The sequence below is a fragment of the Hipposideros armiger genome, unplaced genomic scaffold (genome assembly GCF_001890085.2).
Source record: "Hipposideros armiger isolate ML-2016 unplaced genomic scaffold, ASM189008v1 scaffold_351, whole genome shotgun sequence".
NCBI lineage: Eukaryota > Metazoa > Chordata > Mammalia > Chiroptera > Hipposideridae > Hipposideros > Hipposideros armiger.
The window spans coordinates 1829120-1849978 of record NW_017731701.1 but is presented as its reverse complement, the minus strand read 5'-3'; the positions used below and the strand labels follow the sequence as shown (position 1 = coordinate 1849978).

The 20859-nt window shown below is 40.2% G+C and overlaps 1 protein-coding gene across 10 annotated transcripts in view; it reads left to right on the top strand.

Annotated features, from left to right (window-relative positions):
• Positions 1-20859, top strand: part of ZBTB35 (zinc finger and BTB domain containing 35) — a 31923-nt gene that overhangs the window by 2845 nt on the left and 8219 nt on the right. For 7 of the 10 annotated variants that reach the window (XM_019661524.1, XM_019661527.1, XM_019661525.1 and 4 more), the window contains 2 exons: positions 6663-6807; positions 18309-18991. In XM_019661524.1, the coding sequence (XP_019517069.1) occupies positions 6663-6807; positions 18309-18991 (828 nt within the window). The remainder of the gene's footprint in view (positions 1-6662; positions 6808-18308; positions 18992-20859) is intronic. The other 3 variants (XM_019661528.1, XM_019661529.1, XM_019661530.1) reach the window with 2 other exon arrangements.

The window sequence follows — 20859 nt, the reverse complement described above, 5'->3', positions numbered from 1 at the left end:
TGGGATGCAAGGGGTTATCCGCTATATACTGTCTTACAATAATAATTTTTTATACTTGCTTGAATTTTCTATAATAATAGCCTGCCAATTGCGAGGTATTGTGCTATGTAGTTTATTGTGTTTTCTGAGGTTCATAGGAATCCTTTGAAGTATGTGGTAATATTTTCAATTTACACGTCAAGGAACAGGCTCCAAAAGGTTACTTGCCTACAGTTGTCCAGCTAGCAAGGGATTCACAGTACAAAACTCCAGGAAGTAAATCAGCTTGCCTACATAAATACAGAACTTTAGTTTCTTTCAAGGTTCTTGAGTTTTGGTTTTGTATCTTTTTCACGGTGATACTTAGTTTTTGTTAAGAATGGATTGCCTAGAAACACTACTTCCTTGGAAGCATTTTCATGCCTAGGTGAGTAAAGGAACTGTAAAGAGTTAAGAATGTTCTTGTATTTTGGTAGGTTCCATTTTATCTAGCACTCTAGCTGCTATATACATAGCTAGATTATCTGTTGATTATCTGTGATGGACAGAGCACAGGCATAGTGGAAATCCACAAAGCTAACTATAGTGAGAATCTAGCTGCCTAGATGGTGTTGTTTTGTATTACAAGTTAAGATTTCCTCCATTTATTCATCTGAGGTACTGTATGACCTCATGCAGGTTACTTAACTTCAGTTGCACATTCGCTTCTTCATCTGAAAAGTGGGTTAATAGGCTTGATTAATTGAAATAACAAATGCAGAGTGCCTGGCATAGTGTTTAGTGGCTTGTCAAAGCTTAATAAATTGGGGCTACTTATACACACACACATACACTATGCTAGACCCATGAAATGAAAAATTGATGAATAAGACAGCCCTTTAAAAATTTGCAGATTTAATCATGGATAAGCAGGTAAAAAAAGTGTAAAAAGTGTTGCAGAGACTTTTATTATGGAATGGTGTCACTGGGGAGGGAGAATGAGTGGTTTAGTCTACCTTAATGAAATAGGAAAGATTTTAAAGAGAAGTTGACTTCTGAGCAGAATCTTAAAAAGTGGAAAAAAAAAAAAAAAAAAAGCCCAGGCCAGAATATGGATTTGTGGTGGAGTGAGGAATACTGAACTACCTGGAGAAGCAGGGTCTTCTGAAGACTAGTCACCTTGGGATTGTCTCTTGTACCTCTCAACCTCTGACCTGCTTTGTCCATTATAATACATAGTACACCCAAGTCTTTAGTATTTAAACTGTAGACAGATAAGGAAGTAAAATGTAAGAGCACTCTGTTTTTGTTATTTGCCAGATTCAGGTTTAAAGAATCAATTTGCCTCAAAGAATAATCAAGGTGTTAACTGTGGGATTGCTATACTATCTGCCTAGGTCACCTGGCTATAGAGAAAGTCCTGGGCATGTAATTAGAAAACCTGAGTTGTCATCCCGGCTTTACTGTTTGTCAGCTGTGTAACCTTGGGCATCTTAACTTTCTTTTTTTAATCTGAAAATATGTTAAGTAATTTTGGACTATGTCATGGATATTTTGAATATTATGTCATCACACTATGGGTGCTGTTAAAATCCTCGGGAGATTTGTTTTGTTTTGTTTTAGGAGGCAAATCAACCTGGTCAGGTTCAGACTTAGGTGGGCTGTAGCTCCAATTCCAATTTAGTTTTCAAGACTTTTGTTTTGCTCTTCAGGTCCCAGGTGTGCCCACCTGGGTTGATTGGTAGTTCATGCCATAGTGCAGTTCTCCAAGCATTTGCTGTTGGCTTGGGTCAGTTCCACATGCGTGCAGCTCGATGGTGAGCTTGAGACTGCCTACACAGAAGACCTTTTCTCCAGTTCTGTTGTCTGATTTCCTCTGCGCTGTAGCTCCTAGGCCTTTTCCTTGTCCTCCAGCTAGAAAACTGGGATTTTAGCCACCCGATGCTATCTAGACTTCCCACCATGGGATCCTCCTCTTGGACAAAGTAGTGAGAGAAAAGTGAGAGAAAAAAATAAAAAGAATTCTCTTCGTGCTCCTCAGATAGTAGTCTCTTTCCTAGTTCTCTGTCAGAACTTTAACTTAGATTTTAGGTGCTTGCTTGGTGGCCACCAACCAATATCAGGTGTACAATATCAGAACTGGGGCTTGCCTTGGGGCAGGGCCGAAAGAGAGGAATAAAAACCAAGTATTCCCTCCCACCCTCAACTCGCACACATTCGCTCACTCACTCCATCTTCTTTCCTGGTTCTCTAACCAGAAAGGGTTTCTCTTGGAGCTTTTTCTGTCTACACCTGTTGCACTGTTATGGGGTTCAGGCTATCCTCAAGTCTAAGCTGGGATATGTGGGAGGAAAAATAACAACCAGGAAACTCACTGCTATTCTTTGAGTTTTGATTTCTCTCTCCAATCTGCTTGCTTCCATTTTTCAGAGTCCTTGTATATTTGCTGTATGTATTCTGTCCAGGATTTTTAGTTGTAATTAATGTGAGAAGATAGGGTAGAGTGCTTTCTCCATCTTAGCTAGAACTGGAACGCCCATCTGTAAAATATGAGTAATGACCTCTAGTGATGGTTCTTTTCCTTAGTGGCACATTAGAAACATACGGGGAGCTTTTGCAAGTACCAGTGCCCTCCCTGGTACTGTATCTCCAGATAAATTAAATCAGTCTTTAAGAGTTGGGATCCAAGCATCTGTATTTAAAAGTTCTCTAGGCCCTTGTTATTCAAGGTGTCGTCTGAGGACCAGTGATGTGTGGGCATCGCCTGGGAGCTTGTTAGAAATGTAGACTCTTAGGCTCCACCCTAGATCTGCCGGATCAGTACAAGATCCTCAGATGATTCCTATGTACAGCAGAGTTAGGGTAGCACTGCCCTGTGGCGATTTCAATGTGCAGCCAGTGTTGAGAACCACTGTCCTACAGGGTTTTGTGAAAGCAAATCACATGTATGTAAAATAAATTTGAATTCTAATATTCTCTATGAGTATAAATTGTCATTAGGTGCAAACAGAGCTACTACCTCTCTGCTAGGTTCCTGGTGAAGTAAGTTACCTTTGATTAGAACCACAGGTTCACCTTTGGCTTCAAATAAAAATTCTTGTCCTCAAAGCCAGTTGCTTTGTGGTTTGCGACTTGGATTCATACGACATAAAATCTTTAACAGACATGCATTTCCTTGTTCGAAAATAACAGCCTTCTCCTAATCTGAGCCTCCAATTTTCTAAATCTATTCTTCTCTGCTTCTGAAACCATAGATCCATAAGCACCTATTTTTCGCTCATGTCAAAGTTTAGCCCTTACTACCTAGAACAAAACATCCAACTACACACACGTTCATCCTTCTTTTTGAGTAGGAGTCTCCACCAATTAGGGGAATTTTCTAAAACTAGAGAAATTCTAGAATGCTGCCCTTTTGCTTCTTCCTAAGTGAAAAAAGAACCTCAGGTTAAGGTGTTAATATTAACATTTTCCTTAAATACAGAGAATAAAATACTTTTGCAACCATATATCATCTACCACCACGTCATTTAACCTGGGCAGGAGTTTTCAGTTTGGTTCATGTTAGCTAATTAAGGTCAATGGTTTATTCCTACCACCAGTGTTGGATTTGCCACATAAGAAGCACCTAGAGTGCTTATAAAAAACAGTTCTCTGTCTCAGCTTTGATTCTGGAGGTCAGGGACTCATGCTTTTATTAAGTCTACAGGTGATTCTGATCGACTAAGATAGGGAACAGAGTCCACATACTGAAATCCTTGAGGCCAGATGTTTCTTGAAATTAAAATTTTTTAGAATTTTTTTTAAAGATAATGCAGGTATGTGTATTACAAAATACTCCCAGTGGGGTGTAAGGTAACATGCTATAACCAAATAATATTTTGGCAGTGTAGCATATTAGTATTTACTCCAATTGGGATAAAGACTATAAGTAGCCTCATGTCAGTCCAGATCAAATTTTGCTGCCAAATTTATGGGAAAACTTCTGGTTTTAAGAGATTTGGGGGACTTTGGGATTAAAGATAAGAGATTATGGGCCTATAGTGAATGAAACCATGGGTATTCAAACTCTTCCAAGCAGGAATGTTTCCTGCCATCATCCTATTTAAAAATCTTTATTATGGACTTTGGAGTTGGGCCATTGGTTTGATCCTAGTTTTATCACTCAACGCTATGTGACTTTGGCAAGTTACCGTATTTCCCCATGTATAAGATGCAGCCCTTTTCAAAAAATTTGGGGTCTAAAAACTGGGTGCGTCTTATACAGTGGTTGTAGATCATTGTCAAGTCATTTAAGAAGTGTGGCATTTCAAATGCCATAGATGGAACTGAGGGCGAGGCAATATATGAAGACAGTGATTCGTCATCAGACACAGATGAGGACAAGCTAATGGTTGGGAGTTTTGACAGTGATGAGGAGTTGTATGAATTTTATGATGAATAAACTTGAGTTCAATAACTTCATGTAATACATTTCTTTTTCAAATTTCGGGCCACAAAATTAAGGTGCGTCTTATACATGGGAGCGTCTTATACATGGGGAAATACGGTACTTAATTCTCTCTCAATTTCCTCATCTGTAAAATGGGGATTATAATAGTAAGTACTTCATAGGATTGTTATGAAGAAGAAGTGACTTAATACATGTATTTAGAGTTATGCCTGATACACATATTTGTGTTGGATTATAAAAAATTCTACTTCAGGAAAAATTTACACATGGTTTTTAGAAAGGACTTTTGCTGTACTTTGAAAACAGTTGGTCAAAACTTCCTTCAAAACAAAACAAAAAACCAGCAAAAGTTGACTATCCATCAGGCTGCTCTAATATAATAAAGAACAACATGGTCAAAATGCAACCAAGAGAAAAAAGATTCAGTGGACCCAAATAAAATTAGCCTTCAATGAATCCAGTTATTTTTAGTGTGCTTATTTGGTAGCATGTAACATGGTCATAGTATATTATATTTTATGGTCTTTCTCAATATTCAGATTGCTATCAGACATTTTGAAGATGAGTCTGCTTAGGTTCAGAGATTCTGATTTGACCCAAAGCACACAGGTCATGGAGAGCTGGGACTAAACTAAAACTTGAAAGTTCTGACTCTCTGAATGATATCCTTTCTTTACATGAATAGGGGATGGTGGATGTTCTACCAGCATTCTTACTGTTGTCCTGAAGGCCACATTCAGGTGTATAACGAGCATGGGAAGTACATACAAATATTTTTGTATTTGCAATTGTGCATATTGTGTGCAGTTTGAACTTGCACATTTCTTAGCAGTACACATTTTATGTTAAAAAGTAGTTTTCTCTTTGTTCCTGTCAATCGCTTTTTGTAGCCTTGCATTACCAGACTAAAATAATAATATATAGCATTGAAGGGCATAAAGAAATAGAGCACCCTTTTGGGCCCAAATGTAAACACAACACTTGTAAAGAGAAGTTGGAATCATGGAAAGCTTAATTTTGAAAGTGATTTTAGCACTTATTCCTACTTATGTGCATGCATTTTAGGAAGCATTGTTATGTTAGTTACTGTGAGGTGAGTGTGAAGACAAAATCATTTCCTTTCAGTAGCTTAAGATGTCCATAAGTTGTAATTATCAGTACAGAGTTCAGCCTGGGGCAAGTTCTAAAGAAGGTTTCATTAAAGGTGTGGCATTAGAATTGGGCCTTCAATGGTGGTAGGATTTGTACAGTCAGAGATAAAGTGATTAAGCATTCAAGAAAAAGGGCAAGTATTAATGAAGACAAGGAAGCTTTTAGGAAGTGAAAGGTTTATTTGAGAATCAGTATATAGTGTATTTGATATAATTTAAAATTTGGAAGGGAAAATAGTGATCAATAGAAAACTAAGGTGAAGAACCTTGAAATAAAGGCGGAGTAGTACTGAAATTTTATCTGCTAAGTTGTGGAAAGCCATCCAAGAGTTTGGAGCTGAGTTGATGCAGAGCTCCCTGGCAGGAAACACAGTATGTCTGACATGTAATACCAACTCATGCTTGAGTGATAGGTTTTACTCTTCTGTAAGAGCCTTAGGAAATCTTTGGGAAAAGATTTTAGTTTACTAGTTAGTGCTGGAACTTGGCTACAATAATACTGTACTGTTAATGAGGATTCTGCCAGGAAATAATCTTCAAAAAGGACAAATACTAATCAAATCCCAAACACTGGGCTTTTTTTTCTTAAGATTTTTTTATTGGGGAATTGGGGGATAGGAACAGCGCTGGGGAATTGGGGAAAGGGGAACAGACAAGTTGCTGTCATTTTTGTTCTTCAGTCTAGTTGTGGAGGATGTTGCTTCACTGGCCCAAGTTGGCCCCATCATTGCGCTCTTCCCGGGTGAGGCAGATCAGTCGCCAGCTTCTGGACGGCCACTCACTGCGGCTGCTAGCCCCTCACGCTGGCTGCTGGCTACACATGGTAGCCCATGGCAACCCACTGCAGCAGGGGTTGCAGCCTACGCCCGTCGCTGGCAATTCATGGCAGCCCAGCTCCAAGTTGAGCTGTTGTTCAGCATCTTAGCTGTAGAGGGCAGTGTCACTGGCCCTCATATGTGGGATCCGAACCCGGGACCTCTGGCGTCCCAAGGCAGCTCTTAACCAGTGTGCCACTCGGCTGGCCCTGGGCTTTTTTTTCCTTTACTAAATGTTGTAAGATTTGAATCAACATGAATACATGTTAATGCATGTCTTTTTTACAGGTGTTAGTAAAATGGCCTTTCGTCATTTAATTGAATTCACATATACAGCAAAATTAATGATACAAGGAGAAGAAGAAGCCAATGATGTATGGAAAGCAGCAGAGTTTCTACAGATGTTAGAAGCTATCAAAGCCCTTGAAGTCAGGTAATTAACTTTTTTAATGAGGCACAATTAGTTATATTCAGTCATGTTTGCCATAACTTAGTCAAGCATTTATTGTATATGTCATGCCATAAAGAACCAATGTTTTGAAATTAAGAATATTTAAGGATCTATAAAATTCTTCTGAATTCTGATTGTTCTTTCCCTCACACTTGATTTCTTGTCCTTATGTAAAAATCGTGCTAAGGGTAACTAAAGTAGCATCTTTTGTATCTAATAAAATGAGAACTAGGCAGCTTTTAAGGTGTTCTCTGTAAACTGTTTTGTTGCATTCAAGTAGTTAATTATTTGTACCAAACCTTAGTCTGTTTAAAAGTAAGAGGAAATTGGTGAAGATAAAATGAATAGGCCAGGTGGAGGCAATAATCAATGAAGTTAGAAATATGGTAGCCAAAATGTATGCCATTTAAGTCTGTATACTTGCTGGTTGGGCCAAATCTAGCCAAATGAAGCACCTAGTGTAAAGAACAAGGAAAAAACACTTTATTCATGGTTACATTATTCATGGTTATAAAATGAGAACAAATCAATTGCTTAGGAGCCACTCCTGGTATTAAAACACAAAATTTCTCATAGGAAGTATTATGAAACCATTAAATGATGCAATGAATAAAGACTTCACCATCTTTCACGATGAACAGTGGCATTGTCATATAGTGACTCAGAACAAGTGTTCTGGAGTCAGTCAGGCTGCCTGGGTAATATACTAGGTCTACCACTGTGTGTGGCTTAAATGAAGTTAGCCTCTTGTCAGTAGTTCAGTTTCCTTATCTGTCAAATAGGGAATAATAATGGTACTTTTTACATAGGATTATTTGTGAGGGTTAAATTCATTGATGCATGTAAAGTGCTTAGTATGGGTCTGGCACATAGTACTCTAAAATGTGAACTGCTGTTATTATCTTCTTATCACGTGTCTTATGATGATCCTCAGTATAGGTCATTGCCATAACATTAAAAGGCAGTTTGGTAAAGTCAGTTTCACATGGGGCAAAATAATGTAGTCCAATTCATTGGTGTAGTTTAGTCTAAAGATATAATTTAGAATAACTGTAAGAAATAATTGAACTGTAATCATCCATAAATATAATTTCATCTAATGAGCTTTTAATTAGTTTGATGACAGCTCAAGATTACACTTTTCTGACAAGAGTTTAGTATGTATATATTCTCTGATGCCTAGTGTCTGGCATATAGGTGTGCAGTAAACATTTGTGAGTGGTTGGATGGGTGCATGCTGATTAAAATCAAATCCATACTCCTGCAGAGAGAGCAGACATGTGAGTAGCTAACTAGAGGTGTGTTGAGGGTATATACCTGATTAGGTCACAGTTTTCTCAAAGTGGAGGTAGACCAGGGGAATATATATGAATGGAGCAATACCAGATTTGTGGTTAAATCCTAGATGAGAATCGTCTGCAAAAAGTTCTGTGTGATCCCTTTGCTGTTCATGGTGGTGAGTAGTATCTCACTGTAGGGAAAGTCCTTGGCAATGAACAGTGGAACAGATTCTATTACAGTGGCCTCGGTTGGATTTGGGAGGCATTTAATTGAGTCCTTGTATATAGTCATTGGGCCGTGAAGGTAAGAACAACTGGGTACAGCATTTTTCCTAGTCCTATTTAGAACCTTCTACAGGATTTGTTACTGTAAGACTGGGAACCTTATAGAATTGCAACCATCAGTGCTTTTCAGTAACATGTTGAATTATTTCTTGAACCAGTTAGGCATGCAGTATACTCTGAAGTTTTTTGAAAACAGGAAAACAACAGTATTATATATTGGCTGTTCATAACAATACAATTTAGGAATAAAAATTTATTTCGTTGTGATTAAATCAACTGGGTAAGGCAACTCTATGTTGAGATTATTGTACAACTGTTTTGCAGATACAGAAGGTCTTTGAATAAGGTGCTTTTCTTACCTTTGCAGTGAGTGAATATTTTTGGACTATAGTATAAACTTTTTGAATGACACTGAAAAAAATACTAGGACCTTATTTTGCTTTGCTGGAATTGCATTGTTTATTTAAAACTGTATGAGAAGGTTCCTGTTTGTTAGGAAGCAGCAGTTGCCTTACAGATTTTTCCTCCCCAGCCTATTGAGTTGTGCTTTACATATAATACAATTTACACATTTTAGTGTAGAGTTTCAATTTTGTTGATTGTATACAATGGTGTAACCAGCACCACAATCAAGACATAGGAACATTTTTATCACTCTAAGTTGCCTTATGACTGCAGTGGACCTTGATCCCCAGCCCCAGGCAACCACTCTTCTGACTTTTATTTTTTAAGATTTTAATGGGGAATTGTGAAGGACATCGCTTCACTGGCCCATGTTGGTCTTATCATTGCGCTGTTCCCGGGTGAGGCAGTCACTCACCGGCCATTGGACGGCAGCTCATGGCAACTGCCAGCCACTCACGGTAACTCATGGCAGCCCACTGCAGCCCCACTGCAGCCTATGCCATCGCTGGCAACTCAAAGGCAGCCCAGTTCCAGGTGGAGCTGTTGTTCACCATCTTAGCTGTAGAGGGCGCAGTGTCACTGGCCCTCATGTGGGATCCGAACCAGGGCCCTGCTGCTCAGAGCTGGCGTCCCAAGCCAACTCTTAACCAACGCGCCCTTTGGCCGGCTCTCTTCTGACTTTTATCACTGTAGTTTTATCTCATTTAGAGTGTCATATAAATGGACTCCTACAGTGAATACTCGTTCATGTTTGGCTTTTCTCACTTAGCATTAAGCTTTAGAGAGTTTTCTGTGTTGTTGTGGGTATTACTATTTTGTTCCTTTTTATTACTGAGTACTATTTCTATTTTATGGCTATACCACCTGTTGATGGACATTTAGGTTGTTTCCAGTTTTTTGTTTGTTTCTTTTTTAAAGATTTTATTGGGGAATTGGGGGAGGGGAACAGCGCTGAGGAATCGGGGGAAGAGGAACAGACAAGTTGCTGTCCTTTTGTTCTTCAGTCTAGTTGTGGAGGACGTTGCCTCACTGGCCCATGCTGGTACCATCACTGCGCTCCTCCCTGGTGAGGCAGGTCGGTCGACGGCCTCTGGATGGCCGCTCATAGCGGCTCCTGGCAGCTCACGCTGGCTGCCGGTCACACACAATAGCTTATGGCAGCCCACTGCAGCAGGTCCCAGGTCGAGCACCTGTTCACCATCTTAGCTGTAGAAGGCAGCATCACTGGCCCTCATGTGGGATCCGAACCGGGGCCCCGCTGCTCAGAGCTTGCGTCGCAAGCCAGCTTGCAACCAGCGCACCACTCGGCCGGCCCAGGTTTCCAGTTTTTAGCTCTTACAAATAAAGGGGCTACGAACATTTGTGTACAGGTCTTTGGACATATGTTTTCATTTCTCTTAGTAGACCTAGGAGTAGAATAGCTGGGTTGTATGATAGATGTGTTGTTTTTTTGAAGAAACTGCCAAACTGTTTTCCAAAGTGGTGTGCTATTTACATTCCAACCTTCAGTGTGTGCAAGTTCCAGTTGCTCCATAGCCTTGCTAATACTTGGGATGATGAAGCTTTTTTATTTTAACTGCTCGTAGGTATAGAGTGGTTTTAGTTTGCATTTCTCTAATGACTAATGATGTGGATGGAGCATTTTTTCATGTGCTTTTTTGCTATCTGTTTATCTTTTAGCCAAGGTATCTGTTCAAATCTTTTCCCATTTTAAAAATTGGGTTATTGGCAAGAACTGAAGGGTCTGAGATTTTACCCTATTTGCAAGCTAAGTTTTGTGGATGCTGGCAAGAGACATGAGACTCCCAAGTCAGAGAAAAGGGACTTTATTTCTCACAGTGTTAAGGAGCAGCATGAGCTTTATGTTTGTATCAGTTTTTCTTGCCCTCACCTCCAAGTTACAGAGGGGTGACACAATGGCCTACATGTGTGCTGTACTCAGAGTGCTTTGCGTCACAGCTGAGAACTCAGAGCTTTAGGAAACCCAAGTCTTTTATAATGAGCTGCAAGCAAACCTCCCCAACCTTTGCCCCAGAAGGGCCATTATCTTTAATATACTGGCCAGTAAATGAACCTACTCTCCACTCTGGAGAAAGACAGGCTCTGTCTTCTAAGGCTGTTTGCCATACAAACAACCTTGAAAAGATAGACCAGAACAAAAGGCTGTCAGTGTCTTTGTTTATAAGACATGCAGAAAATAAGGGATCCATGGAGAGTTATCTCCCAACAGTATCCTTGATTCTACATTATTGTCACTTCTGGTGAATTTTCCCATTAGTATACAACTCCATGTCCACTCTGACTAATCTGACCAGTGGGGACTGGGACCTAATCCATTCAGTTCTTCTCACACTAGACTTTAAACAGAACTTCAAGCAGCAGGATGTGACCTCCGTGCAGTGCTGAGCTTAACCATGCACCCATATCTCCTTTAGTTTCTTGATTGACTTTTCAACTTAGCCCTAAGCATTAATGTAAGTATAGCAAGATGTTTTAGCAATTACACAGTCTCTGCGTTGCCTATAAGGAGGAAGTCTAGGGCAAGTCTGTCACCTATAATAACCCTGGCTAGTGATTTGAGGCTGACACGAATGCCTTCCAGAACCTAAGTGGCATCATCGATTACATCGACTTAAGTCAGGCACAAATTTTGTACCATCCTTTTATTTGGATGATTTCCCATTGTAGGGAAATCTTCCCATGGGGCATGCATAAATAACAAGTCAGTTACTATTCTAGAAATATCCCCCAAGTAACCAAGGGTAGCCTCATTTTGGAGACATCTGAGTCACCTGAGAACTTGTTGGCCAGTGGTGTTTCCTTAAATACTGGATAGTGTCTTCTACCCCTGAGTTGCAAGTTATCATATTTTGGGGAGGGAAGGAAGTTAGCACTTGGCTTCCACACAAGTAGCACAGTCCCAGGGGTACACAGGTGCTTTGGAAAGAAAGTGTTGTTTATTGTTGTTTGTGCATCAAAAGTGGGACCTTCATCAGTCAGGGGCACAGATTGACATTGCCCCCAGTGTGACCTCCCCCTTTTCCAGCTCAGTTAGAATGTTGAGTTTTGTCCTTGTTTTTGGCGGGATATCTGAGGCAGTCAGTTCAGTGTGTCCTGTTTGCCATGAGCACCTGAATGTCAGCTGAGTGGCAATCATCTAGTTCACAGTTGGAGCCTCAGCTTTGGGAATGGTAGTGGGGCAAACATCTGATGTATTACATGGGACATGCAGGAGCTTGGCCATCCCTGCTGTTTCCAAAATACTTCTTGGTAAAGTTAAAGAAAATGGTGATCAACTCATGGTCAAAGCCATCAGGCCGGGGATGACATCTCAAGCAGACAATTTCAGATTGCTTGCAACATTTGGTGAGAGCTGCATCAGAACATTTTCCTACCTGAGGGAGGCTTAGGGGAAATTCTGAAGGACCACGATCATTAATGTGCCCTTCCCCCTCTACCTCCTGGAGTCTAAGATGTTTTCTTCCCTGGTGCCAGGGTTGTTGCTTTCCCTCTACCTCCACAGAATCTGTGTCCCATTATAGTAGCTATAACTTCACCTCTTTTCTAGTCATTCCCTCCTCTTACCCAGGCCTGTATCCTGTTTTGGTCAGGAACAAAATCATTTTTATAAAACTTAAGAGATCCATTGTGTCTCCCACTTTGGCTCACAAGGGCCAGTGTAAGTGTAATTGGCAAGTAGTATTCAACCAAGTGAATATATATGTTCACTTGTAAGAATAATTCAACCATTATTCTTAGGCTCTAGGATGATGTCAGTTCAATAAGAGAATCTAGATAGCTGAATTAGAATTAAGTTTGAACCTGCTAGGCCTACTTTTGACCAGGCTGTTATCTGGAAGAGATGCCAACCCAGGCTGTCCCAGGTTTGCCATTGGGGGAAAGAAAAGGATTGTGTTTAAGAATGGTCAGGGCAGAATCTTAAATTTCCAAGTAGGTTTATATAACTTTCTGCCTCTTTTGTCTTGATCATTACCCAGGAAGCAGCTGAGAAGAAATGATCTCTTGAGGCAGCTGAGTTCAATGACTAAACTGTTTACTCAGATTTTTGGACAAGGAGGAGGTGAGGGAAATAGTCAGAAGTCTTTTTGAGTCAATATTTGAGGAGGCCGTTACAGTGCTTTACAGTATCAGTATCTGTGGACAGTAGGGAGTTTGAAAGGTCCAATAATACCTTGACTGTCAGCCAGTTATTGAGTAGCTTTAAGGTGCATCATTATCAGACTGCAGATGGTCTGGAAAGCTAAACATAAGACACATATTAGTCTCAAGGGCCACAGTGGTGGTGTGGCCAGAACCAGCTGATCAGACTGGAACAGCAACAGTGTACCTTGAAAAAGACAGCAGTTGTGAGGCACCACTGATAGCCCTGAGATGGGCTCAGAGGCTGAGTGTAGTCAGTCTGCCAGGAACAGTTGGCGACAGCGCCCTGTGCAACGTGGCCTTCTTTACCATGAGACAAACAGGCCAACTTTTGGCAGGTGTCACAAGTCTGGTGTGTAGTGGCAACATCTATATCAAAAACAGCGTCCTTTACTTTCTGCACAGTCTGTTATGGTGGATGTGTCATCAAGTTCAGAATAATGTTGGATATAGGTGTCAGTGATGGAAATCTGGGCAGAGCAGGTCTGATCAGTAGCTTGATTTCAATTGGTATCATTAGAGACCAGGCCTGTAAATCAGTGATCCAGATAGTTTGATCAGCAGATGTTATTTGTTTCCATATTGTGGTCCCAAAGATGGATGTCTTTAATCTGCCAAGATTTCCAAGCCTTCCAAACAGGCCATTGGCAACAGCTCAAGAGTCAGTAAAACTGTAACAAGTATCATTGTGAAGAATGTTGTCTGGAGCTATGAGGACAGCCTTGAGCTCTGCCCTCTTTGAGTAGAGCAGCCACATCCACTTTTGGCTTTGCATAGTTGGTGCTAAGGCTGCGCGTCTGCAGCAGCCCAGTGAGCACACCGTCAGTCTTCAGATTAGCTAAACCGTCAGTAAATCAAAAACCCCATTAATCTAGTGGCTTTCTTTGTACAACAGAGTAGGGGCACTCCCATTTTTTCATGTCAAGCCAAGAAGTCAGCTGCTTTCTTGGTTATACTATTTCTGTTTGATAAGTAAGACTGATTGGGCACATCTTACCTTGCTAGTCATGAAGGCAGTTGATATGCTGCCAAATGGCATTATCAGGCTAGAGAGCCCCAAAGCCTTCATCTGGCATCAGTTTGAACAAGAGCCCAACAGCAAGCCAATCTTTTCTTGTTAAAGGGAGCATACCTGGTAGCCATGTCCGAGATTGATAAGTCTAAAACTCAGAGAATACCTTTGGGTGGAGGCTGCCTTCCTTTGCCAGAAGCTCTAATGCAGAAGCAGCAGTCTCAGAGATGTGTAGCTCAAAGGGGTCGTTAAGGTTTTGGGGTCCCAAAAGTAGAGAATGTGCCACAGCTTGATGGACAACTTCCATTGTAGCCTGGCGCCCCACTTAAAAGATGATTATTTACAGATTAGCTGACATAAAGAAGAAAGTAGAATGCCCAAGGGAGGCGCATACTGTCTCTAGTACCAAAGTGTCCAATAATATGCATGGCCTCATTTTTGGTGGGGAGAAGGAGGAGGTAAAAAAACAGTAGTTTTTCTTTTATTGCTGGAGGGATTGAGTGATGTGAATCCACTTGCATAGTCCAAGAATCTTGACTTGGTGAGCAGGCCCCTGGATTTTGTTGGGGTTTATCAGCAATTCCTGCTGGTAAAAGTATAACACTGCAGTCAGAGCCTTTAAGAGTGAGACTTCTGGCTTGCCAGTCAATAGGACATCATCAGTATAGTATAACTTTAGACATCATAAATCCTGACCCAGCTACTGGTGGCAGATGTCAGAGGAGTTTGTGCCAGTAGCTCTTTTCTACATGTGGGTCTTCCCAGTTGGGATGACCCATCTCTGGTACTTAACGGGATGGGGATGTGTATCATACGTCCTGTATCATACCAATTCCTGCTGTACATTCAGATGTCGGAGCAACAATAGTATGTAGAATCAGCTCTTCCCACAGGGTCAAGACAGCCTCTTTCCTGCTACGAACCTTGCCCAGACCCCATCAGTTGAATGCAAGTGCCTCTTCCCTGTGGAACCAGGCGGGATGCTGAGTTGGACACCTGAATCTAACAGAGCCATGAACATTTGAGTCTTCCCATTCCTGAGTTTTCCTCTGCATACTCTTGGATAGGTATATGGTGTCCTCTCTGTACCTGTGGGGACAGGGAGACCTTGGCTCCACCCCTAATTACCTTGCTCCAAGCAGGTTGAAGTCAGGGTAGTGGGGCAGGGAAGGTAGAAGAGGAAAAGATGTGGAGGGAGAAAGTGACTGTGCCAGTAGGCAAGGCACATTTACTTTGGTTTCAAGCTGCCCAAGAGCTGTATGTAGCTCAAGCAGACAAACTTCTAATGTTTTCAGCCCTCCCAAAGCCCTGTATGAGGCAGCATGGTCATCATTACCGACACCGTAGATTTCAGTTTGGGGGACCTTTTGTTTCAACAGCCCCGTCCACATTGCTTTCCAGTTGGGGCCATAAGGTTTATGCCTTTTGGTTGACTCAGACTTGGCTTGCGCAGTGGTGGCTTTTTAAAAAGAGTGGGCCTTAATTCTGGACATTTGCTGTCCCATTGTCATGATAACATCTTATGCTTTTGCCTGGTTTCACATAAAGGTTAAGGGGATTTTCCTCAGGCCTGAGCACAAGAATTTATTTATTTATTTATTTATTGGCTATTCTTGGGTATGTATTTTTTCATATGATTTTTTAATTTTTTATTAGTTTTAGGTGTATAAAACAATGCAATAGTTATACTTTTCACCCCTCACAAAGTGAACAAGAATTTATATTGTTTTGTATTGTTTTCTCATTCCCCAGTGACTTATCTTCATGAGCATTGTAACCCGCTTAGGCAGGAAGACTTACTAGTTAATGCCTCATCATAGGAGTTTGTCTCAGAGAAATCTCCCCCAGAGAACCAAAGCACCCTCAGGGCCCACTGCAGAGAAACTCTTGAGACCTTTTACGGTCATTTCCAAATGGACCAAATGGACACTGGGCTGAGCCCTGACAGCCCAGTGTCACCATTCTTTCTTAACAAGCATTGTGTTGCCCTCTCATCTCTATGTAGACCAGCCAAGTTCTGACGACTCAATGGTTTCTGTTAGTAGCAGTTGTGACTGTCCTGTGACACTTGCTTTAGGTGCATATCTCAGTAATTTGTTTCTAACTGGGCAAAACCTTCTGTCTCCCTTACCCCCTGTGAATCTTAGTATTAGTTGTTATGATGGGGCGGACTTCAGGCTGACTACCAGATTGTCAGGGAAGTCCTCTCCTGCCCCCCACACCTCAGGAAGGTTTGCAATAACCAGGGCACCTTTGTAGCAGCTGTCCTTGAATTGACAGCTCAATGTCATCCTGTAACCACCTTCCCAGTTTTAGTTTTAGTTTCCTGAGGCTGCCATAACAAAGTACAGTAATACCTTTGTTTGTGAGCATAATTTGTTCTGGAAACAAACTACTCGAATTGCAAGACATCCCTCGTTTACCACATTAAATGTATTAGAAATGTTTGCTTTGTCTTGCGGAACTCTCGCAAACCCCGTTACTCGCAATCCAAGGTTTTACTGTACTGCCAACTGGGTGGCTTAAAACAACAGAAATGTATTGTCTCACAGTTCTGGAGAATGGAAGTCCTAAGTCAAAAGTGTTGGCAGGGCCATGCTCTCTTAGAAGCCTCTGGGGGAGTCTCTTCCTTGCCTCTTTTAGTTTCTGGTAGTCCCAGGCTTTCCCTGGCTTGCGGCAGCATGACTCCAGTCTCTGCCTCCATCTTTACATGGCCTTCTTCCCTCTGTCTTCATATGGCTTTTTACGCTTTGCCTGTACATGTCCAAATGTCTCTCTCCTTATACAATTATATTTGTATTAGATTATATTTGTATTAGAGTAGGACCCACTCCAATGACCTGATCTTAACTTGATTATATCTGCAAAGACTTACTTCCAAATAAGATCACATTCACAGGTATCCGGGGTCAGGACTTCAACATCTCTTTTGGGGGGACACAATTCAACTCATAGCAATAGGCAATTAAATGAAGGATGAGTTATTGTTAGGGACCATACAATTTGGTCAACATGTTTGATGCCAGCTCCAGTGGACCTCCTCAAATCCCGTTAATTGCTCTGTGAGGCCTCATTCCTGCTGTTCCAGGAAGCCTTGTCTTTTTTAGCATCCTGTCCTTGTTGCCAAAACCTAGCAAGAACTGTGAGAGCTCTGAGATTTTACCCTATTTATAAGCCAATAAGTTATCCTGCCACAGTTTCATGGATGCACATAGAAGATATGAGACTCGTAGGTCAGAGGGAAAGGACTTGATTACTCTCTGCACAGCAGGCATGAGTTTTATATTTGTGCCAGTTTTCCCTTCTCCCCCAAGTCCCCCAGGAGTGACACAGAGTGATTCAGGTTCATGTTGTGCATGCGGTTGGTTTATATCACAGATGAAGAATCTCTAGCTTAGGAAACCCTAATCTTTTATAATGGGCTGCAGGCAAACCTGCCTGACCTTTATTCCCGAGGGGGACATTATTATATGAACAGTAAGCAAAGCTGCCCTCTGCTCCAGAGGGGACCACCACTGTCTGTGTCTTCCCAGGCTGTCGGCTCTACTGCAAACATCCTTGAAAAGATAGTCCAGAACCAAAGCTTTCAGTTCATAAGATGGGCAGAAACAAGAGAATTGTGGAGAATTGTCTCCCGTCAGTTGCTTCTCTTACTGAGTTTATTAAATTGTGAGAATCCTTTTTATAGTCTCTTTACAAGACCTTTGACAAGTATTTTTCCGAATATTTTTCTCGGTCTGTGACTTGACTTTCTGTTAACTGTATTTCAAAGTGCACAAATTTTTAATTTTGGTGAAATCCATTTTATCAGTTTTTGCTATTAAGGTTTTTCCTTTTTGTGTGCTATTTAAAAAATCTTTCACTAACCCAATATTACAGAGATTTTTTTTTTCCTGTTTTATTCTAGAAGTTTTAGTTTTTACATTTAAGTCTCTGATCCATTTTGAAGTTTTTTTGTGTATGATATGAGGGTAAGAGTCAAGGTTTATTTTTCCCATATCAGTACTGGTTGTTCAAGCACCACTTTTAAAAGATGATTTTTTTCTTCATTAAATTACCTTGGAATCTTTTTCAGAAGTCAATTGACTATGTAAATGTGGGTCTATTTCTGAAGTTCATTCTGTTCCATTAATCTTCATGTCTATCCTTTTCACCAGCATCACATTGTCTTAGTTTACTGTAGCTGTACAGTAAGTTTTGAAATCAAGTAGTTTAAATCCTCCAATCTTGTTTTCTGCTGCTCCATATAAATTTTATTACCAGCTTATCAGTTTCTTCCAAAAAGCCTACTAGGATTTTGGACCTTACCGATTTTTAAATCTATACATTATGTATTTTAGGAACAAAGAAAACTCTGCACCACTAGAGGAAAATACCACAGGAAAAAGTGAGGCCAAAAAAAGAAAGATTGCAGAAACTTCAAATGTTATTACTGAGTCATTACCATCTGTAGAATCAGAACCTGTTGAAATCGAGGTGGAGATTGCCGAAGGCACAATTGAAGTGGAAGATGAAGGCATTGAAACAATAGAGGAAGTGGCTTCTGCCAAGCAGTCTATAAAGTACATTCAAAGCACAGGTTCCTCTGATGATTCCGCTTTGGCTCTGTTGGCAGATATTACTAGCAAGTACCGTCAAGGTGATAGAAAAGGGCAGATTCAAGAAGATGGCTCTGCATCTGACCCCACAAGCAAACAGGTAGAAGGTATTGAAATTGTGGAACTTCAGCTGTCACATGTGAAGAACTTGTTCCATTGTGAGAAATGTAACCGTTCATTTAAATTGTTTTACCATTTTAAGGAACACATGAAATCACACTCCACTGAGAGTTTCAAGTGTGAAATATGCAATAAAAGGTATCTTCGGGAGAGCGCATGGAAACAGCATCTCAATTGTTACCACCTTGAAGAAGGTGGAGTCAGTAAGAAGCAAAGAACTGGGAAAAAAATTCACATATGTCAGTACTGTGAGAAACAGTTTGACCACTTTGGACATTTTAAAGAACATCTTCGAAAACATACAGGTAATCAGCAAATACTTTATGTTAAAAGTATATTTTTTTCCACATCACTTTGAGTCTAAATGTCTAAATTCTTTTTTTATTAGTACCACAGAAACCATCTGTATTTTCTAAGGTGCAGGCTGAGTACATACTGTTTTTATAATATTAGTTTGTTGAAATATTGGTACTTTAAAAGCAAAAGCAAAATCATTATCAACTTTGAAAGTAATTGTCATTCTTGCACCTTGCCAATTTTTATATTTTTAAAAGAAATATGTAAAACAAAGCTTGTGATTATTTCCTAAGGGTTATAAGTTATGAAATCTAATTATATTAAAACCTCACTGTTACTGTTTTTACATTTGCTGTTTTATGTTAACAAATTACATAGATGAATACATTTATAAACAATCCTGGCTATGTTTATGCCTTTGCATACATTTGGTCATCTGTTTTGGCCTGGTAAATAGGTAGGTAGTATATGTCCATTCCCCCNCCCGCCCCCAGTCCTCCACCTCTCCAAGGGCATATGTGTAAGAAATGTGACAGGGAGATGAGAAGGGTAAGGTCTTTAGACTGTCCTCTTGGGAGCCATCCCAGGCATCAGGGAGATGTCCCAGGGAGTCTACCATAGGGCCTCTGGTCCTTATAGATCTACATCCATCTCCTATGCCGATTTTTTTCCCCTCTCAGATTCCCTGTCCTTATTCCCTCTCCCCAAGCATCCTTCACTAGGACTCCTGTGCCAGACACAAGAACTACCACCAACGACTTGAATCTTGGGGAGTCCCTAAACCCACTATAACAAAGGTATGGGACAGCAGTTGCTACAGTGTGCTAAGTGTCACATGTCTGGACACTTGTTCCCAAGTCCTTATGTGTAATGATTAAAGCTATTCAGACTGTTAATACAATGAATACAGTATAGGTATCTCTCACTGTTCAGAATCTTTCTCTTTGATGCTGGAGTTTGGAGAACTTTGGATGAAATTTTTTCATAGATTCTTCAACTGTCCCAGAGTTATTCACTACATACCACTTGAAACAGAAACCGGATAGATTCAAATAATGGTATCTCTCACTATTCACATTCTTGTTATTAATACTCAGGAATTGAATAAATATGCAAATAGCAAGGGAATCTTATACTTACGGCTAAGTATGGATTTAAAAGGCTTTCAGGTACTGGTTTGGGTAACTAACATATTTATTAAACCTTTTAGGGAAATACTTCCTGATTTTCAGACATTATATGTATATACTTGCATATTTGGCAACTACCTATAGTGAAGTTTTTGGTCCTTAAAAAATATTCATCTATTTTAATGGTCTGCTGATGACCATTTTTGTAGTAACTGGAGTCATTTTGCAAAAGGATTAATGTACCAGAAGCACATTAAATTAGTAAATAAATGTTACTTGGTAACTAGTGCATTGTGATAGAGGTTTTCAGTATCCCAGCAGGTAATCAATCACTTTTATGTTATATCCTATTAATGTGAAAGTAGAAACAGTTGCCTCTTTTACCTAAAACATTACCTAGTGATTTATCTGTTTGAAAATAAGATAACACAGACCATTTTGGAAGTTTTAAAATGTGCTTTCTAAGTCTTACACTTCATATTTTGGATAGAACAGAAGAACATAGAGCCAAATTAGGACATTCTGTATGTCTTTTCTTTCAAAATGATGTGAAGTAACTTAAGCAACTTAATTAATCTAAGTAGTTGTTATAAATTATAGAACCAGATTCCCATTCCCATTGGAGGAACAGTTTAGTAAGCACATAAAGCAAACAGAACTTTGTTGTCTTTTTAACCTCAATTATTGCACTGATTGGTGACAAAATAGTTGGAAATGTGATCAGTGACTTAATGAATTCAAGAGGA